Source organism: Lampris incognitus, chromosome 2, assembly GCF_029633865.1.
Source record: "Lampris incognitus isolate fLamInc1 chromosome 2, fLamInc1.hap2, whole genome shotgun sequence".
In the NCBI taxonomy this organism is placed as follows: domain Eukaryota; kingdom Metazoa; phylum Chordata; class Actinopteri; order Lampriformes; family Lampridae; genus Lampris; species Lampris incognitus.
In genome coordinates, this window is record NC_079212.1 from 89,504,946 (window position 1) to 89,527,315 (window position 22,370).

Here is a 22,370-nt window from a genome sequence, read left to right on the forward strand (position 1 = left end):
TTACCATGTTTAAGCAATAACAAATGCTGCCTATTTCTTACACAAGTAAATAAAGAGTACTGCCTTACAGACATTCTCTAAACACAAACACAAACACAGAAAACAGCTGGGTAACATGATTATTCCGAGACAGCGCTGAATGTAGATGGTTATCTCCTCCGGCTATGTGAGAAATATGTCTTGGCTATTTGATTACAATTTGTGAAATAGGCCAGAGCTTTCAAGACTCCGGGTTGCACGGGAAGATGTAGCTTCAATCGCAAATTAATTCATGGCATACTGCCAGAGCTACACTATATCCCCCAGAATCCATCAAGCAGGCCCAGGCACACTGTCTGAATCGATTCTGACACACACCAGATATTCAAGAAGCCCTCTTCCCATGTAAAGCTGTGTTCTCCCAAAACCCTCAAGAACGAAGGTCAACTAGGAAGAGTGGGGGAGTGAAGTTTTGAGGAGAGAGGAGTATTAAACTTGTGAAATATATACAGACATATATATATATATAGGTTGAGAATGGCAGAGCTAAGATCCTGTGGGACTTCCAGACTGTTCCAGACTGACAAACAGGTGCTGGCTAACCAACCAGACATCGTGGTGGTCAACAAGGAACAAAAGACAGCAGTAGTGATCGATGGAGCAATCCCAAGTGACGGCAACATCGGGAAGAAAGAGCATGAGAAGCTAGAGAAATACCAAGGGCTGAGGGAAGAACTAGATGGGACGTGAAAGGTGAAATCCACAGTAGTCCTAGAGGTAATAGGAGCACTAGGGGCTGTGACCCCCAAACTGGGAGAGCAGCTCCAGCAGATTCCAGGACCAAAATCTGAGGTCTCTGTCCAGAAGAGTGCAGTCCTAGGAACAGCTAAGATACTGCGCAGAACCCTCAAACTCCCATGCCTCTGGTAGAAGACCCAAGCTTGAGGAAGACACATACCACCCGAAAAAGCGTGCTGCTGCTACACTGATGACATCACGGTTTTCTCACCCACTCTAGAGCAACACATCAAGGATCTTCACATGGTAATGAGTCAACTTCACCAGGCTACCCTCACTCTGAATCTGCCCAAGTGTTCTTTCTTTAAACAACAATTGAGGTTTGTGGATCATATTGTGTCAGAGAGAGAGAGGGGTTCAGGTGGATCCAGAAAAAACTCTGGCTATCACCACCTATCCAGTACCTCATAATATCAAAACCTCGCATTACTTTCTAGGCCTAGTGGGTTGGTGCCACAAGTTTATCGACCATTTTGCTGAGTTAGCTGCATCCCAGAACAGACTGAAGAAGAAGGCTGTACAATGGAAGTGGACAGAGGAATGCCAGAGAAGTTTTGAAAAACCGAAGAACGCTTTGGTGAATGTAAGAATCTTAGTACAGCCCAACCATGCCTTTACTTTCCAAGTCCATACAGATGCCGGTGACGTGGGATTGCTCACACAACAAACTGGTGATGGTGACAGCATGGTTACATATGCATCTAGAGGACTATGAGCAGCTGAATGTCACTAATTCAGCTTGGAAAAGGAATGTTTTGCCGTTGTGGCAGTGAAAAAATTGAGGCATTATCTGGAGGGGGGTCACTTTGATGCGTAAAGCGACCATGCGGCTCTGACATGGGCTTTCACCTAGCCTAAGACCACCCCACGGCTTACTCGGTTTTCAGAACATCGTGCCAGACGCACTGTCCAGGTCAGTACCTGGGGGCTGTCCTGCAATATGTATAGTTCCAGACAACATCTCCAAGCCTGGTTGATCTTCCCTCTTGGGAAGATATAGCTAAAGAGCAAGACGAAGATCCCAAGATTAGTGCATTAGCAAAACGAGTGGAAACAACGCCAAGTAGGTTGGACAGAATTGGTTACGTGATATTGCAAGGTATGCTATATCGATGGCCTCCTACAGAAGGAGAAGGGGACAAGTGCCATTTGGTGGTACCACAAAGCCTAGTTCCAAAATATCTTGAATATTTCCATGCTTGGCCAGTAAGTGGTCATCTTGGCAGGCTAAAAACTCTCCTCTGGATCCTTGAAGTAGCTTGATGGCCCTCAGTTCAAAAGGATGCATGGGTGAACGTGCAACAGTGCCTTACCTGTCAAAAATATAATCCAGATAATAAGAAACCTGCTCGTTTTCTCCAGTACACTGAAGTACCAGAACCTGGGGGCACTCTGGAGATGGCTCTCGTGGGCCCATTCCCCCGAAGCAAAAACAAGAACATTTTCCCTCCGGTCGTGGTAGACTATTTTACAAAGTGGGTGGAGACGTTTCCACTGAAAGACAGTAAAGCACAGTGCATAGCTGCCATCCTAAAGGATGAAATTTTTACATGTCTCGGTGTTCCCTGGCTCTTAATATCTGACTGTGGACCCCAATTTACTGGACGAGTTACGGCTGAGCTTTGTAAGACTCGGGGATTAATGCAAAAATTCCCAAGTTATCACCCACAAACAAATCTTACTGAGAGAGCCAACAGAACCATCCAACAGTTCACACATTTTAGACAACATAAAAACAAGCATCTCGCTTTATGTCTTCAAAATTAAATAACCTCCTTGAAATGATTTAAATAATTCACCTTTACCCAAGAGATTATCTCATCCTCTGCTGCTTTGAAAAACTTCATAATGTGTATGAAGTAACAAAACGCAAAAATACAAATCTCGTTTGTAAGCACGGGGGGGGGGGTCTTCCCCAAAAAGAGTAATAGCTGTGTTTTATTTCTATTATCAGATATTATCATCTCTCTTGGTGGTGCTAGTGCCCAGTGGGGAAGGCAGAGCAGCAATGGTCTCATATCTCATATACACATGGACACAGAAGACACACGGCACTGCAGGAGTCCATCTTTAAGCAAGTGCAACCCAGACCAACTAGCCTTGTAGAAACAGAGAACGAGAGAGAGAGAGAGAGAGAGAGAGAGAGAGAGAGAGAGAGAGAGATGTATGCAGCCTAATTTCAACAGCTCCTGCCTACACAAGACTAGATGTGAGTAGATACATGGACAGAAAGAGGGGAAGTCTTTGCTGGTGATGGACGTGTGCTGTAATGGAGAGCAGATGCGATAATCCCTCATGCAGAGTTCTCCGAGTATCATTAGCACCTTAGCGAACATTGTTTTTTGTTAGAGGTAAACAATCACCATTTTCAACGTTGTCTCTCTATATGAACGTTGTAGGGATAAGACTCCATTAGCAGCCGTAATAATGGGCAGACGTCTGAAAATTATGCTGAAATTGTATGCCGCTGTTGGAAAATCCGTGGATGTGGAAACTTGACTTCTCGGTTTTCGAGAAGGCTGCATTACATAAGAAAATGCAAATAATACAGCATTGGCATTATTATCCGTATTTTTTTTTATACAACGCAGAGGAAAATAAGAACGATCAGGGAATGTAAATGACGGTACATGCAGCATTAGCATTGTTAGCATTTTCTTATACGGTGCAGCCTTTCGGTAAAGTAGAAAGTAAGCCTTAACATTCAGACTTTTCTGCACAATTCCGGTGCTGTTCCAGAGACACACAGACTACTATGACTGATAAGTGGATTTTGCTGAAAATCATGACTGATTTTTTTTTCCTAAACAAGAGAGAGAGTAATATGCATTTGCAAGATGTGTATGTGCCAGTGTTTAACTGTAGTTTTTTTTTGTAAGAGACGTACCGCTCTGGCAGAGTCCTCATAGTCAATCTTGAGGTTGGCCATGGCTTTTATGATGGCCATAATGGACTGGATTGTGTTGCTGTAGACCACAGCTCTGTACTGCTTACATTCATCCTCTGAATAGCCGTCCTCATGGATGATCCTGACAACAGAAGAAAGAGGGGGAGGAAGATGGGGGGGGGGTGCAAATTAATACAGATATCAGAAGGGGCCAATAAGAGACCACAGATCATGGATCTTTATGTCAATGAAAATGCAGAAAACGCTGTTTCTATTCACTAGTCACAGCAGCAGTGCTACAAAAGCACGTGTATGCTATATGGTTCCTTTTCTTTGGGGGGGGGGTTCAGATTTTTTCCCTGCTTTTGTCTCCCCAGTTGCATCTGGCCAATTACCCCACACTTCCGAGCAGTCCCGGTTGCCGATCCACCCACTCTGCTGATCCGGGGAGGGCTGCAGACTACCACATGCCTCCTCTGATACATGTGGAGTCACCAGCTGCTTCTTTTCACCTGACAGTGAGGAGTTTCACCAGGGGGACGTAGCGCGTGGGAGGATCACGCTACCCCCCCCCCAGTTCCCCCTCCCCCCTGAACAGGTGCCCCTACTGACCAGAGGAGGCGCTAGTGCAGCAACCAGGACGCCACGCCACCTGGACGCCTATATGGTTCCTTTTTGTATGGTTATGGCGACCACCGTTTTGACTGGGTTTAATAAAATCCATGTGTAACATGTGCAACAGCCGCACTGCCACTACAGTAACTTCTGCTCCTGCTTTATTCCCAATACAATGAGCAAGTCATTACGCCTCGTGCTTACTGTGCTCTTCTTTTAGACAGGCTGTCTGTAATACAGAGAACTGTCCGTTAACTGGAGGAACTTAAATCCATGACTTTAGATGTTACAGACACTCCGATAGTTTCGGGCCCGACCCTAAGGCCCGTCTCTGTTCTGTGGAGTTGCAGTGCTCGCAAGGGGGTGGCTGTCAACTGCTCCACTCTGCTTGGCAACTCTGTGGACAAGCCTGCTTCTGCTACCGCCAGGCACTACGAAACGACACACCCTAGCGATAAAACACTCCATTACCCACGACATCAGACTAACAGCACCAGCTGAGGCATGCCGTCTACCTGGGGCCAGAGCTGCAGACGCTGAAATTAACCCTAAAGGGAAAACTGGTATTTCCTTACTTTCTATTTTAGGTTTGTTTTTTTTTCTTCTTTAAAAATGTTTTTTCCCTCTTTTTCTCCCCAATTGTATCCGGCCAATTACCCCACTCTTCCAAGCCACCGCCATCGCAGCTCCACCCCCGCATGTCTCCACATGTCTCCTCCGATACATATGGAGTCGCCAGCCACTTCTTTTCACCTGACAGTGGGAAGTTTGGAGTTTCACCAAGGGGACGCAGCACATGGGAGGATCACGCTATTCCCCCCAGTTCCCCCCCCCTCCCTGAACAGGCGCCCTGACCGACCAGAGGAGGTGCTAGTGCAGCAACCAGGACACACACCCACATCCGGCTTCCCACCCACAGACACGGCCTATTGCGTCTGGAGGGACGTCCGACCAAGCCGGAGGTAACACGGGGATTCTAACCAGCGATCCCCGTGTTGGTAGTCAACGGAATAGACCGCCACACCACCCAGACGCCCACGGAAAACTGGTATTTCATAACCTAAACCCAATTATCATATTACTGTCAAATCAAGGGATGGGTAGCAGAATCCTTTAAATTGACTAAAAAAGATCTTTTTCTTTTGGGCACTTACAGGCTCAGAATGTTGAGTTGAATTGTCTAAAAAGCCTTAAACATTATATTGTTCCCAGTCAAGGAAAATGTATATATACATACATAGATATCAATCCATTTCTAACCTAAAGCAGAAGTCTTGCTTTGTAATCACATGAAGAAGGGAGTTATTGCAAGACAACAGTGAAGGCATGAGAGTCGAATGAGAGGTGAAAAAAAGAAATGTACAAAGGTCCAAAACAACATTGACTGACTGACTGTACTGGGATTGTCTTTTTTTAGTGAAAGGTATTTTCACACACTTTTAAAACATTATGACCCTGCTGATGCCAAAAAAGAGCTCTTTCCATGGATGTTATTTGGTTCAGGACTACACTGTAGCTTAGTGTGCAGCGGTCAGATGTAGCAATCTTTTTCTCTAAATTTTATTTCTGATTTTTTCCCTTTTTCTCCCAATTTAGTGGCCAATCGATCCCTATTTTAATTCAAACACCCACCCTCGTACTGCGTGCATTCGCCAACTGCATCTCTCCGGCCGGCAGTCTCAAAGGAGACGTCTCGCCACTTTCGTGACAAGGCGACTCCAGGCCGAACCACTGTTTTTTCCGACACACCCAGAGACGCATTCATGTGACAGCACAAGCCGACTCCACCCCCCTCCTGAAGACAGCGTTACCAATATCGCTGCTTCGTCGAGTCCGGCCATAGTCGGATCTGACGAGACCGGGGCGCGAACCCCGGTCCCCAGTGGGCAACTGCATTGACACAAAGCCGATGCTTAGACTGCTACACCACCGCGTACTCAGATGTAGCAATCTTGCTCAATACGGAATCAATTTGAAAGATTTTGCTACCTATCCCTTGAGATCGAGGTACTTTATTGATCCCCGTGGGCGAATTCTGCTCTGCGTTTAACCCATCCTAGCTGTGTAGCTAGGAGCAGTGGGCAGCCGTCGTGCAGCACCCGGGGACCAACCCCAGTTCGTCTTGCCATGTCTTTGTCAGGGGCACAGACAGGAGTATTAACCCTAACATGCATGTCTTTTTGATGGTGGGGGAAACCGGAGCACTCGGAGAAAACCCACCGCAGACACGGGGAGAACATGCAAACTCCACACAGAGGTAAACCTGGGATGAGCCCATGGTTGGACAACCCCGGGGTTTGAACCCAGGACCTTCTTGCTATGAGGCGACAGCGCTAACCACTGTGCCACTTTGGTTTCACTGAAAACAGGAAAATGGGGCTTAGATTAAAAAATCTTTTTGAGTTTTCTTTAAGGGGCTTTCACACCAAGCATAGTGTGCCCTGAAGCACTGTGGTAAACGGTGGGATAGAGAGTCTGTCTGCACTCAACCCACACTCCCATTTACCTAGATCCTGGCCTCCCTAGAGGCCTCGGTCTGCCTTTCGTTTTGTCTTTTATTCATGACCATTTCTAACCATTTGTGGCAGTTCCAGCTACGCATCATGATCACTCTGGACCTCCTGTCCTGTCTAAGGACAGGATGCTGTGATGCTGTTAAGCCCACTGAGCCAAATTTGTAATTTGTGATATTGGGCTATACAAATAAAATTGATCCCCCCCCACCCCCCCTCTCATTGTTGGTTACATATCTGAGTCTACTTGCTCCATTCTTTCTCATGGACTCCGTGGCTTTTGATTGGTCCTTCTCTGTCCTGACGTTTGGGAAGGATGTTCACTGGTTTCTGCATAGTCTTATGCTGAATGCAGCCCTTAAGTGTTTCTCTTCTGTGTTTTATTTCTAAATCTTCTACAACATTGTGCACCTTGCCCACATGGCAACTGCCACATACCGATCTGCCCTGGAAGAGGGATCCCTTCTCTGATGCTCTTGCTGAGGTTTCTTCTATATTTTTCCCCGAGTGGGGTTTCCTCATCCTTTGAGGAAAGGGTCTCACCCAACGTCATTCACTGTGTCTGTTTTTCATGGTGTGAATGAAAAGGCCTTACGAGAGTGTAGCTGTGATTTAGGATATATAAGGAAACTCAACTGACTGCTTTTGACAATTATCCAAGAGTTACATTCTCTTTTAATTTGCCCTTCTCAGGGACACAAGGTTAGCCAGCTTATATGGTGGCCCAGGAGCAGGCATAAATGATGTAATAATTCTGCTCTAGGACACCATGACAGGTATGGCCACATGGGAGAAACAAATCTGAAGGAGTAAGAACCACTCTGACCACCAGGCTATCTTGTTAATCATAGAGAGCAACTGGTACAGCAACATTTTAATAACAAAAACATGTCCCAGTTATTATGTGTCATGGTAAAAGTTGACCTATTGTGAACTAATCATCTGTGCTTTCATTGGATTCATCAGCAAATCCCTAGTTGTACATGTATTAGGGCTGTGTATTGGCAAGAATCTGGCAGTATGATACGTATCACGATACAGGGGTTACGATTCAATATATCGTGATATATCCCGATACTGTGAGAAAGGCGATATATTGCGGTTTCACAGGCCTGCGTTCTTTGTGCCTATGCTACTTCCTGTCTCGGTTTCGTTGTCAGGTTGGAGCGGAAGAGTCAAATGGCTGAAGATAGATCACAACACTGGTATCTAACGGCCGTGGGGTTACACGCGACACAAAATGTTTGTCACGAACCTTCACGTGTAAACAATTAAAAATCGATACAGTGGATCATGATACTCGGGTGTATCGATATTTTCTTACACCCCTAACATGTATGCACTCAGCAGTTAAAGTACTGTCTGCTTGTGGTACAGGGAGCATCTTGGGTCTCTCTACTAGCTAGAGAACACACTATGACAAATACGTTCCCAAGTGTGGCTTGCAGGACAGACAGAGAGAGGGAGAGGAAGATGCACAGGGCTAAAAAGCCTGAGGTGCTGGGCCCCCCTGGCCCTGCACAGCACAGCACAGCAAACCGACTCTCACAACCAGGACACCAAGTTGTTGAGCGGGGTGAACAGGATATCATTGAAATGCAAATCTGTTCAAACAATACATTCAATCCAAAACTAAACACGAGCCAGGCTACGTGGACAGGCTGTTGATATGCACAACAAGGTGTGGCTTGTTAGCAAAAGCACTAAAGTGTGGACCTTCTTTGCACCGAGCTTGTAGGTACAAACAAAGAAAAACAAAAAGCAATGAAAGTGTAAATAAGGTACATATCTCTGTTTTGTATTAACAGCGGCTCGTAGCCACATATGAATTGTTGACAAAAATACACCTGACAATCACTGCAAACCCCTGGCTGAAATATACACTGATTTACCCACTCAAAAGGGCTGGGAAAATCAGCAATAGTCGTTTGCAAATTAATTTAATCTAATCTAATTTGCAAAGTTGTTTAGGCTATACAAAATAGGATGTGCCCATTTGCATAGCCTAAACAACTTTGCCTTTAGAGGCAATAATTTCCACTTACAGCAAAGTGAGTTTGTGTCTACCTTCATGCCAACCAAACCACAAAAGCAAGGTTCGATTTAGAGACGATGATGTAAAACACATTGTGTTTGACGAGTATTGTTGAGCAAGATGTGTGTGTGTGTGTGTGTGTGCGTGTGTGTGTGTGGTTGCTGCTTATCTCTGCAGAAAAACCTGTCTCTATGCAGATTTATTTATTTAATGGTAAGCTATGCAGGACTTTTTTTCTAAATATATCATTGTCAAATGAATTGTTAACAGCCAGCCATTCACACTTGTCTCTACAGTCCCAGTGAGCTGCCTTTTTTAAATTAAATATTTCATTGTTATCAAGCTGCCGTGTTTGGAGCGTTGCTTACGTGTCTACCAGAAGGGAGTTTTCATAGGCATTCGACTAAAAGCACTCCCACAACAGATTAAATATATGTAAGTACTGTGCCTGCCATTCCTAACTGTGCCCGTCATGTCTTTTGTTAAATTACGGTCATATTTTTTTTAACCGGTGTTATCGGTGAAAACAACTCCTCATATAGCATCTCTGATGTCATGTAGATTATTTTGTTTTTAACGTTGGTCCACCCACTGTAGCTGCATCTGGCCAGCAGGTGCCTGAAGTCTTGGCTCCTTTCACTGTAGAGCCTGGCTGTAGAAAATCTCACTAGGGACTTAAATGTGGCCCTCTCCTGTCTCCTCGATTCAGTTGCACCTCTCACTACCAGAGCTAGGCGACTAAAGAGGCCTACACCCTGATTTAACAACGAGACATGCTCTGAAGCGGGGCCTACCGGAGACCGGAAATCTTGGCACGAGTGTTTATTTAAATACAAGCGTGCTTTATCTGCCGCAAAAGCACTCTCACTCTCGCCTAATCAATATTAATAAACACAACCCCAGATTTCTCTTTGACACTGTATCTAAACTTACTTAAAAGCAGCCGTCTTTTAGCTGCTCACCATTCACGGCCCATGAATTTCTAGACTTTTTCTGCAATAAGGTTGATGAGATCATAAGCAAAATTAGTTCTTCAACTCCAGCTACTCCTGCAGATCCTATCTTACCAAATTCATATCTATATAATGAGTCACTGATAGTCTCTGTTATTACAGCTTTTGAGACTATCTCTCTTGATACTTTGACTAAGCTCGTGTCAGCTTCTAAACCAAATACTTGCTTACTTTACCCCATACCAGCAAAACTTTTTAAAGACCTCTGACCTTTCCTGGGACCTACAATGCTAGACATTGTTAATTTATATCTTACTACTGGCATTGTTCCCTGCAGTTTTAAGACAGCTGTGGTTAAACCTCTACTTTAAAAAACTGCACTTCAATCCAGGGTCTCTTAATAACTATCGGCCAGTCTCTAATCTTCCATTCTTCTCTAAAGTACTAGAGAGAGTTGTGTATCAACAACTTTCGACCCACATAGAAGAAAACTATCTACATGAACCTTTTCAATTGACTTTCAGGGTCTGTCCCTCCACTGAAACTGCTCCGACCAAAGTGGTGAACGATCTTTTACTAGCTATGGACTCTGATTCCACTTCTGTGCTTCTACTACTGGACCTGAGTGCAGCCTTTGACACCACTGATCACTGTATACTTTTAGATAGATTAAATTGTAATTTTGGTGTCTCTAGCTTAGCTCTCTCTCGGCTTAAGTCCTACTTATCTAGAAGAACACATTGTGTCTGCTATAGTAATATCACATAAAAATTCTCTGCCGTTAAATATGGCGTACCTCGGGGCTCAGTTCTTGGCTCTCTACTTTTCTTTCTTTATATTTAACCACTTGGACAAATTATACACAGTCATGGAATACATTTCCATTGCTATCTGGATGATACTCAGCTGTATGTGCCTGTAAGGGCTGAGGATCATACTCAAATGACTAATTTAGAGGCCTGCTTGGCTGCTGTGAAAAACTGGATGTCACTAAATGTCCTGCTTTTAAATTAGGATAAAACTGAGATGCTGGTCATTGGCCCTGCTAAACAGACACCAATTTGATCAAGTAACGATAACAATCGACAGCTCGGGGTTACATTTGATCCCAGCCTTTCCTTTGATAAGCACATTAAAGAAATCCCCATGACTACCTTTTTTCCACTTACATAACACAGCTAAAATTCAGTCTTTCCTGTCCATGTCTGACACAGAGACTCTAATACATGCATTTTTTTACCACGACTTGATTAAGGAGGATGGCAATGTGAGCTCGCATTTGCAGCGGCCTCACCCAGTGTCAACTATGCAGTGTTGTTGTCCATGTCTGAGTTTGTGTCATCGTGTCAAGAATCATGTCTGTGATCGTCGATTTTGCTTGATGGCTGGGAGTGCTGGTGTTGAATCGGCTGGGAGAGCTTGGTCTGCTGCCTCCTATGAGCCGAGGGACCACAGCCCTGCCTGAAGCTGTGCCCGAGCAGGAAACACTGAGGGCGATCTGACAGGAAGTGTAAATGGGGCAGGCTAAGCTAACTGCTGGCCCATGCAGACGGGCAGTTTCGATAGCACCGAAGGCGGTCTGGTGGGGTCCCTGCCTAGCATCAACTCTGCAGTGTTTCTGTCTGTGTCTGCAAGTGTGTCATCATGTGGAGTGCGGGAGAGGTGTGTCGGGCTGGGAGAGGTGGTGTTGGATCAGTTAGGGGAGCCTGGTCTGCTGCGTCCTGTAGGCCCAGAGACCGCGGTCCTTGCCTGGAGCTGTGCCTGAGGTGGAAACGCCAAGGGTGCCGATGCAGAAGCTGGGCAGACCGGGCCGACTGCTGGCCCGTGCAGACCAGCAGTTCCGACAGTCATCCTGGCTGGTGTTTGCTCTCTGGACAGTAAAGTTTTTTGGACTGTGTTGCAAATTTACTGAATGGACTGTGTTGTTGACTCTTTTTTTTTTGTTTTTTATTTTGTTTTTTGCTTTGTTCTCTCTGTTTTTGGTGGTGTCGTTTTGTTTTGGATAGGTTTTTTGTCCTTTGTGTTGCACTGCTGTGGGCTGGGAGAAATTAAATTTCGTCTCTTTTATGTACGCAAGTACATGAATGAGATGACAATAAATTGCTTCCTGATTCCTGATTATTGTAATGTTCTGTTTTCAGGTCTGCTGCCTAACTATAAAATTTTACCATATTACACAAATTCTTGCATCCCTTCACTGGCTTCCTATCCATGTTAGATCAGACTTCAAGGTGCTTCTGCTGACTTATAAAATCCTAAATGGGCTGGCCCCATCTTACCTGTCTGATCTCCTTAAACCCTACATTCCATCTCGAGCTTTTCGCTCTCAAAATACAGGGCTCCTGTGTGTACCCAAAGTTAAAAAGAAGTCAGCTGGTGGCAGGGCCTTTTCCTGTCAGGCACCGTTCTTGTGGAATAACCTGCCTGGCTGCCATCAGACAATAAGTCTGTTGAGTCCTTGAAATCCAAACTTAATACTCATCTATTTCCCTTAGCCTACATTTATTTGCCTTTGAGTGCCTCACAACCTGTACTGCATGGCGGGTCGGTTTCTGTCTCGGTTTACCTAGCACTCTCCTGCCAACGAGATGATAGAGTATAGATTATTGACTATTGCAAGCTGTTCTCTTCTCACATGTCTTTTCTCTCTCTCTGAATGTTTTCTCCTTTCTCTTCTTCTGTGTGCGAATGGTGTGATGTGAGTCTCCCTCGTGTGCACCAAGATACTTCTGGTCATCCCCCTCCTCACATTTTCTTTTTATATATCTTATAAATCCATATAATTGTGTTATCCTGTCTCAATGTTATACCCCTCTCTCACTCAGATGTGTGACTAATGTGTGTTTGGTTTTTTTTGGGGGGGGGGGTTTGTGTCTACATCAGGAATTAGGACTACTTTAATTGACATTTCATTTCATGTACTTGAGTACATAACATGAAATGAAATATCGTTTCCCCCAGCCCACAGCAGTGCAACTGGAAGACAAAAACACATATCCAACAACTACAGGAACACTAATATCTACATAGTGATGGTGGTCGCGTGGCTCGGGTCCCAGGCTGTTCCGGTGGCGTCTGGACACTGCCTGGCATCCTTCTCATCATATTCTTCATGAATTGTCTAATTCTGTTATCCTCTTTCAATGTTGTATTCTGTAAATTGTGTAAACACAATATCCATTGCACGTCTGTCCGTCTTGGGCGAGAGATCCCTCCTCTGTTGCTCTCCCTGAGGTTTCTTCGTATTTTTTTATCCGTTAAAGGTTTTTTTTTTTTATGGAGTTGTTCCTTATCTGATGCTAGGGTCTAAGGACCAGACGTTGTGTTGCTATAAAGTCCACTGAGGCAAATTTGTAATATTGGGCTACACAAATAAAATTGACTTGACCGTTTAAGGTCTTAAAAGTGAGCAATAACATTTTAAAACCGATTCGAAATATAACAGGGAGTCAATGATAAAATGATAAAACACATCATAATTTTGAATGACCTGGCCAAGGGGCAGCATGTATATAGAAAACAGAAGTGGGCCAAGAACTGAGCCTTGAGGATCACCACAACTCAACTTAGCCATCAAGGAAGTAGAGTTACCCAGAACAAAAGAAAAAGTTCTGTTGGAGAGGTAAGAGCGTAATAAACTAAGAACCGAGCCCTTGATGCCTAACCAAGTCTCTATGTAATGTAAGAGGATACTGTGGGCGACTGTGTCCAAGGCAGCACTTAAGTCTAAAAGAACCAAAATCAAGCAATCACTCCATCTGTAGTCAGCATTTGGTCAGTAGTGACCTTAACCAGAGCTGTCTTGGTACTATGAAGTGCTCTAAAACCAGACTGGAAACTGTTAATAACATTATTAGTGTTCATAAAAGAAATTAACTGAGATGAAATTACTCTTTTCAGAACCTTAGATAAAAAAGTCAATTTGGAGATTGGTCTGTAGTTAATTAAGGACAGGGGGTCGAAATTGGGTTTCTTCAGCAATGGGTTAACAATGACATGCTTAAAAGTCTCTTGAAAAGAACCAAAGGCCAGAGAATTATAAAGAATTTGCAGACCAAAGGGGCTGATAGTTAAAATACCCCTTTGAGCAGCTTAATGGGAATGATGTCTAAGATACAGGAGGAGGAGTTCATATTGGAGACTGTACGGTCTAACACTGAAATTGCAATTGGTTGAACCTGGGATAAGAGGTAGAATTAACATGGGGAATGGAAAGAATGTAAGGGCCAGGCTGGATTTGGGACCTGACATTCTCCACCTTATTTACAAAATGATTGAGACATTTCTCAGACAGCCTAACATCAGTTTCAAAAAAGAAGTGGAGGGACCACTAATAACAATCCCTTACCCTAAACAGAACTTTAGGACTGTGGTTATTTCTAGATATGAATTCAGAGACGTACACTGATCTTGCATCCTTAACTGCCTTGTGGTTCATTAACGTTTGGTTTTTATGGGTGTTATGTGCCAATTCGGATTTGTTTACCATACACATACTGTATATATGCACATGAATATGCATGCTTGTGAAAGTGGGATTTACAGTTCAGTGTGTTGGGGTGATGTTACACACCTAGACAAGGAACTTCATCAAACTACAAGTTCATGACCATCAGCTTTAGACATGTGGGTTTAGCTCCATCCTCTACTACTTCAACTTCCAAGGACAGTGGAGGTGCGTGTCAGAGATGGGCCAGGAGTAAAGCGACACAGACAGAATAGACGAGATTTTAGCAGTGTTTTGATGTACACACAAGGGGAGGCTGAGCCGAGTAAAGCAAAGGACTTAGAGAGAAAGACAGATCCTAACAGGGGTCACACTCATTCATCCTTGCCACACAATTTTAAAATGTCACCTGACAAATACCCTTTACATCAGAACATTAGCAAATTGGTTACAGCTGCCTCTGCTGTCAATTTATGTCATGTCAACTGCAACAAGAAAATAATTAATTTGTAATTTTTCAATGCTAAAAGCCAGTAACAGACCAGTAGCATTGCTAACTCATCAGCTGTTCCCCACAACTACCCAGATATTGATCAGTGTCTTAATTATCTCATATGAGAAAATCTGGCTTCTGCACTAACTATGCCTCAGCGCCAGTCAATCTAACCAATGACTTAACGGTTGTTTTCTCAAGCCATTGATCATCTAAATGCTGATAGTGCATTGTCTGTATAAGAATGGCCAATTTCCAGCCAGCTGGCCCGGAGCCAAGCAGCACCATACTAACTGGGCCAACATTCATCTACACACACTGTATCAGCTTGCAATAAGATTGGATTCATCAGCGAAGCAACATCCCCCATACATTATCAGCTGTACTGCTCAGTGAGATAGTGTGTGTGTGTGTGTGGGGGGGGGGGGGGTGCATCCATAACACAACTAAACAGGGTGTGTCTTGGTAAGAACTAAATCTGATGCGCAACTAGCGGTCTGCAGCCTGTATCTGGTGTCTGCATTCCTTACATGTGGATGCTACAGACCTAGTAGACTAGGGCAGATCAGCAATCATAATTACTGGCACTTTAAAAAGTTGTTTTATGTGGCTATTATCAGCTACAAACATTTTTTTTTCTTTTTCTTCTGTTGTGTCCAAAATGCATCAACTAAGTATTAGAGGACCACAGTATAGTCATGAGAAAGTGTTTCCCAATATCAGAGAGGTCCACACAGCGGGCCTGTGTTTCTGGTTTAAGTGTTTGTTTATGTTGTGGCAGATGGCGAACCCTTCACATGTCCCATTGTGTCAACGAGGTTCCACCGGCAGTAATCTAATTACTCTTGTTGGAAAAGAAATCTCAGTCTTGCTGAAATAATGTGCTAAACTCCTCGGGCAACAAGTGAGACGGGAACAATGTGGGAGCCAACTCACTTCATCTGCTTCACAATGGTGCTCTTCCCCGACTCCCCGGCACCTGCAGAGAGAACAAAAACAGGCAGAGAGGTTAAAAATACGCACCCGTTGGCTAAGAAATGTAAACAGGCAGCGAGTGAGGCCGCCTCACATCTGGAGCCTCGACTTTCACCCTCCCCCTCTTGCCCCCCCCCCCAGCAAGGCTCCAGCTTAGCTAGAGAGAAGAGTTCTTCTCTTCCTCTCTCTCTCATCTCTCCCTCTACCCTCTACCCCCCCCACTCCAAACCGAGTCTGCTTGCCTCTCTAGTTACAGCCCAACAGTCGCGTCCATCTTCGGCCTGCATGTCATCGGTAGTATCAAGGTGCCTGGGAGGCCTTACTGTAGTGCATCATCTTCTCATACACTTTCATATATTTTGTTCCTTCGACCCGTAATTGCTCAGTGCCAAAATGCAAAATGCAACCCCACCCCCCACACGCAAATCATCACTGCTTTCTCCTCCTCTGCCTATGAGACAAGTCAGTTTATTATCATCAGTGTTTTCATGGAAATGTCTAAGTACATGTGCTGGCAGGATATGCACTTTTCTTATCCACTGCTGTGTTTATTCCAGTAGCCGGAGAGTGCCGGAGCACTCATCTGCCACAAGGAATTTCAGAGAATACCACACACACACACACACACACACACACACACACACACACACACAGCCAGGGGTGACGGTGCACTCTCCATTCACACTCGCCCAGCTAACAGCCTTCCCGGGGTTCGACACTCGGAATGCTATGCGGGGCGCACAAGCACACAGAACCTCCAGGGGCTCCACTGGGCTGAGAGAGATTGTACTGGCAGCTGTCGGCCCACACTCCCCTCATTGTGTACGAACTGAGAGAACTCACAGAGGGAGAGGGGAGAATACGAATTACGATCTGAAACTCAGCCATTCTGAGCGAGAAGAGAACGCGTGGTTGTGGTGCAGACCTGTTGAAGAGGAACTGACATGTAAGACTTGGAATGACTGAGCATTTATGAGACATTTATTAGTGTCTACTAATGTATTATGCTTTCCCTCCAGCAGTACCCATACTCTAGCTAGTGCACTGGGTGTTAAACACTCACACTGCTACATTCTCCATTACGGGTCCTCGTCTCCGAGGCACACTAGATAGCTCACCTCAGAGACACGAGAAACACCCATCCATCATCCCAACCGCTTATCCTGCTCCCAGGGTTGCGGGGAGGCTGGAGCCTATCCTAGCATTCACTGGGCGGCAGGTGGGGAGACACCCTGGACAGGCCGCCAGGCCATCACACAGGGCCGACACACACACACACACACACACACACACACACACACACACACACACACACACACACACACACACACACATACATACATTCACACCTAGGGACAACTTAGTACGGCCGAGTCACCTGTCCTACATGTCTCTGGACTGTGAGAGGAAACCGGAGCACCCACAGGAAACCCATGCAGATACGGGGAGAACATGCAAACTCCACACAGAGTACGACCCGGGATGACTATACTGGGGCTCGAACCCAGGACCTTCTTGCTGTGAGGCGACCGCACTACCCACTGCACCACCGTGCCGCCCTACACGAGAAACACTTCCCCCATTTTTAAGCTACCTCTCCTGATCCCGTTGTGAATAGATACCCTGCACACATCTCCCGCGGCACAATATGCGTCCCAAATCGATGGGCAGAAGCAAAGAAAAAGAAAGAGAGACTCTCTGGCACCATGCCTCGAGTGCGAAATTGAAATTGTAAATAGATTCCCTGTTGAATGGAGTGGGAAGTAGTCGAGACGCCCAAGCAAACAATAGAAAACGTTTTTTTCTGCAACTGTGTTTGCACAGATTTATTCATTTTGTCAATAAGTAGACAGAATAATTGTTTCGAATGAAATCCGTGTTGTGCCAGTCAGGCATCGGCTACATCTCACTTGGCTAGAAAATGCTGTCATGTGGCTGCCAAAGATATAGTAAATCTAGAAATGGGCATCTGCTGAAAATGTTTTGTGCAGGAGATTGCCTTGAATCTGAATGGTCTGGATGCAGCTGGGTCGTGGTGCATATTTTACATAGTCTAATTCCGTAGGATCAAATGGAATTGTAGGGACTGCATGAATTAACTAAAAAAAGAGAAATTATTAGTGACAAAAGTTGCTTTTTTGTAGCACACCGGGTCAAACTTTGGTGTCCCAGCCCCTAACACACCGGGGAAAACCCTGAGGACAGGAATCGGGCATCAAAAATCAGGAACTTGAAATATCGTTTCTCCCAGCCCACAGCAGTGCAACACAACGACAAAAACTGCAAGAACTACAAGAACACATATATCTAAACTAACACATATATCTAAACAACAACAACAACAACAAATAAATCACTGTCCAAGGGAACAAACGCCAGCCAGGATGACTGTCAGAACTGCCGGTCTGCATGGGCTAGCAGTTAGCTTAGCCTGCCCCGCTTCCGCGTCCCGTCAGACCGCCCTCGGTGTGTCCTCCTCAGGCACAGCTCCAGGCAGGGCCGTGGTCCCTGGGCCCACAGGACGCAGCAGACCAGGCTCTCCCAGCCGATCCAGCGCCAGCTCTCCCAGCCGTCAAACCAAGACACAAACTTAGATGCAGACGTGGACAAAGACACTGCATGGACGGTACAGGGTGAGGCCGCCGCCATCTTCCCACACTGGTACTGGGTGAGGCCGCCGCCATCTTCCCACACTGGTACTGGGTGAGGCCGCCGCACACAGGAATTCACGCCGCCATCTTCCCACGCCGGAAGCGGGCATGGGGCAGGACATGAACTGTGTATAGTCGTATTTATGAAGCCCTGTTTCAGGGTGTCAGTGACAAAGACCCAACACTGTCTTCCAAACCTCAAATCATAATCCAATACTTGTAAAGGGAGGAGGGGGTCGGACAGACAGGTAGATGAAACCGAGTGTGTCCCTGGAGCCTCTGTTTAAGCAACAGGTACGCATGTCCACAGCGAAACTGCCAACACACACATTTTAAGAGTTCATAGACTCCAACACACTAGTATGACTAACCAGAGTCCAGCCAGTCTGCTGCTCTCTCACAACACACACACACACACACACACACACACACACACACACACACACACACACACACACACACACACACACACGAAGAGCGTATGCTGAATTGATAGTTGTAAACATGCCCTTGGGAGTTTGTGCAGTGAACATGATGCAACCGGGGAAGAGAAACGAGAGGTGAAGCCTTCCTGTGTGCCTGGCTGCCAGCGCCACTCCGCTTAACACACGTCTGTTTACTCCACCACCATCCAACACTTCACTCCTGGAGCTGCTGCTCGTCTTTAGACTAACCGGCGAAGCTCGCCAGTGCGTTTACGAGTGTATTTACCCAATGACCGGTGTGCTACACACCGCAGGAAATCAACGGGACAGCCATATTGACACTCGCCTACTCCCACACGGCACACGGGCCGCACAAAGACGAGCGGCGCTGTCGGGCCCGGCATAGTGACGCAACTGGACCGTCAAATGGAATAGAAATTTAGATCGTTATTCTAAGTGTGCTGGTTTAACCGTGGTGTACTTCTGTGGTATTCCACAGTATCAATATTTCAGCGCCACAATCCTCTATGCACACGCACACACACACACACACACACACACACACACACACACACACACACACACACACAAAAGGTACAACCTACGAGTGCACCGAGTATCTTTAATATTTTAAACTTGCCAGCAAACAATAAGGGGCTGACAGTGAATATATACACTCACCGGCCACTTTATTAGGCACACCTGTCCAACTGCTCGTTAACGCAAATTTCTAATCAGCCAATCACATGGCAGCAACTCAATGCATTTAGGCATACAGACATGGTCAAGACGATCTGCTGCAGTTCAAACCGAGCATCAGAATGGGGAAAAAAGGTGATTTAAGTGACTTTGAATGTGGCATGGTTGTTGGTGCCAGACGGGCTGCTCTGAGTATTTCAGAAACTGCTGATCTACTGGGATTTTCACGCACAACCATCTCTAGGGTTTACAGAGAATGGTCCGAAAAAGAGAAAATATCCAGTGAGCGGCAGTTCTGTGGGCGAAAATGCCTTGTTGATGCCAGAGGTCAGAGGAGACTGGCCAGACTGGTTCGAGCTGACAGAAAGGCAATAGTAACTCAAATAACCACTCATTCACTCATTACAACCGAGGTATGCAGAAGAGCATCTCTGAACGCACAACACGTCGAACCTTGAGGCAGATGGGCTACAGCAGCAGAAGACCACACCGGGTGCCACTCCCGTCAGCTAAGAACAGGAAACTGAGGCTACAATTCGCACAGGCTCACCAAAATTGGACAATAGAAGATTGGAAAAATGTTGCCTGGTCTGATGAGTCTCGATTTCTGCTGCGACATTCAGATGGTAGGGTCAGAATTTGGCGTCAACAACATGAAAGCATGGATCCATCCTGCCTTGTATCAACGGTTCAGGCTGGTGGTGGTGGTGTAATGGTGTGGGGGATATTTTCTTGGCATACTTTGGGCCCCTTAGTACCAATTGAGCATCATGTCAACGCCACAGCCTACCTGAGTATTGTTGCTGACCATGTCCATCCCTTTATGACCACAGTGTTCCCATCTTCTGATGGCTACTTCCAGCAGGATAACGCGCCATGTCATAAAGCTCGAATCATCTCAGACTGGTTTCTTTAACATGACAATGAGTTCACTGTACTCAAATGGCCTCCACAGTCACCAGATCTCAATCCAATAGAGCACCTTTGGGATGTGGTGGACCGGGAGATTCGCATCATGGATGTGCAGCCGACAAATCTGCAGCAACTGCGTGATGCTATCATGTCAATATGGACCAAACTCTCTGAGGAATGTTTCCAGTACCTTGTTGAAACTATGCCACGAAGGATTAAGGCAGTTCTGAAGGCAAAAGGGGGTCCAACCCGGTACTAGCAAGGTGTACCTAATAAAGTGGCCAGTGAGTGTATGAGCTTTAATATGAGCTGAATAAATTCTTTTGGGGGACAGTGGGAACATTTTGTTCCTTTTCAGTTGCTTTTAAATGTATCCCCAACGCCCCGCCCCCCCAACCATACACACACACACACACACACACACACATCAAATCTATCCCAGAAAGGACGACAGAAGGGTATACTTCTGCTTCCGGAGTGGGAAGATGGCGGCACGAATTAATGTTTGCAGTGGCCTCACCCAGTACCGTCCATGCTGTGTCTTGGTCCACGTCTGCATCTAAGTTTGTGTCTTCGTTTGACGGCCGGGAGAGCCTGGTCTGCTGCGTCCTGTGGGTCCAGGGACCACGGCCCTGATCAGAGCTGCACCCGAGAAGGAAACACCGAGGGCGGTCTGACAGGATGCGGAAGCGGGCAGGCTGAGCTAACTGCTAGCCCATGCAGACCGGCAGTTCCCACAGTCGTCCTGGTGTTCGCTCTCTTGGACAGTGAATTTTTTTTTTGCTGATATGTTGGATATATGTGTTTTTGTAGTTTTTGTGTAGTTTGGATATACGTGTTTTGTAGTTTTTGTGTAGTTTGGATATATGTGTTCTTGAGGTTTGGATGTGTTTTTGTAGTTTTTGTGTAGTTTGGATATATGTGTTCTTGTAGTTTTTGTGTAGTTTGGATATATGTGTTTTTGTAGTTTTTGTGTAGTTTGGATATATGTGTTTTTGTAGTTTTTGTGTAGTTTGGATATATGTGTTCTTGTAGTTTTTGTGTAGTTTGGATATATGTGTTTTTGTAGTTTTTGTGTAGTTTGGATATATGTGTTCTTGTAGTTTTTGTGTTGTTTGGACACGTGTTCTTGAGGTTTGGATGTGTTTTTGTAGTTTTTGTGTAGTTTGGATATATGTGTTCTTGAGGTTTGGATGTGTTTTTGTAGTTTTTGTGTAGTTTGGATATATGTGTTCTTGTAGCTTTTGTGTAGTTTGGATATATGTGTTCTTGAGGTTTGGATGTGTTTTTGTAGTTTTTGTGTAGTTTGGACATATGTGTTCTTGAGTTTTGGATGTGTTTTTGTAGTTTTTGGGTAGTTTGGACATATGTGTTCTTGAGGTTTGGATGTGTTTTTGTAGTTTTTGTGTAGTTTGGACATATGTGTTCTTGAGGTTTGGATGTGTTTTTGTCTTTGTGTTGCACTGCTGTGGGCTTGAGGGAAATGATGTTTCGTTTCATTTCATGTGCGCAGGTGCATGGAATGAAATGACAAATAAAAGTTCCTGATTCCTGACTTCAAGGCCATATAAGGACATTTGGACCAGACCTTATACCACAAAAAGGAAACAACATCCTCAATACGGCGATGATATAAGAGCTAATTTAATGGCGACCAGCCGGGGCTGGTGTTGTGTTCAGGGATGATAGAGGATGTTGGTGATAGTGTGACCGGCATGTGATACGAAGCAGCCAAGGCCGTCTCAGTCGGGGTAATAGGAGTACGCTGCCGACTGCCATGAGAAGATGATGGTGACGGAGATCGCAGGTCTGTGGAAAATTGGGGTGATAAGAGTGGTGCTGAAGCCATTACACAACAGGTTCTGTAATGATGTGTGTCTAATGCTGCATCATCGCCATAACTCCCTCTGGACCAGTGTTATCCAAACCTTTTTCCCTGGGGCCCCATTTTCTAAAAACGACAAACCGCCGCGACCCAATCCACAATA

General features: G+C 45.4%; 1 protein-coding gene across 1 annotated transcript in view; it reads right to left on the reverse strand.

The window, feature by feature from the left end:
- Nucleotides 1–22,370, reverse strand: part of LOC130107907 (guanine nucleotide-binding protein G(i) subunit alpha-2-like) — a 122,474-nt gene that overhangs the window by 21,743 nt on the left and 78,361 nt on the right. Inside the window, exons 2-3 of the mRNA XM_056274706.1 lie at nt 15,657–15,699; nt 3,665–3,806 (exon numbers count right to left, since the gene is read on the reverse strand). Coding sequence (XP_056130681.1) covers nt 3,665–3,806; nt 15,657–15,699 — 185 coding nt within the window. The remainder of the gene's footprint in view (nt 1–3,664; nt 3,807–15,656; nt 15,700–22,370) is intronic.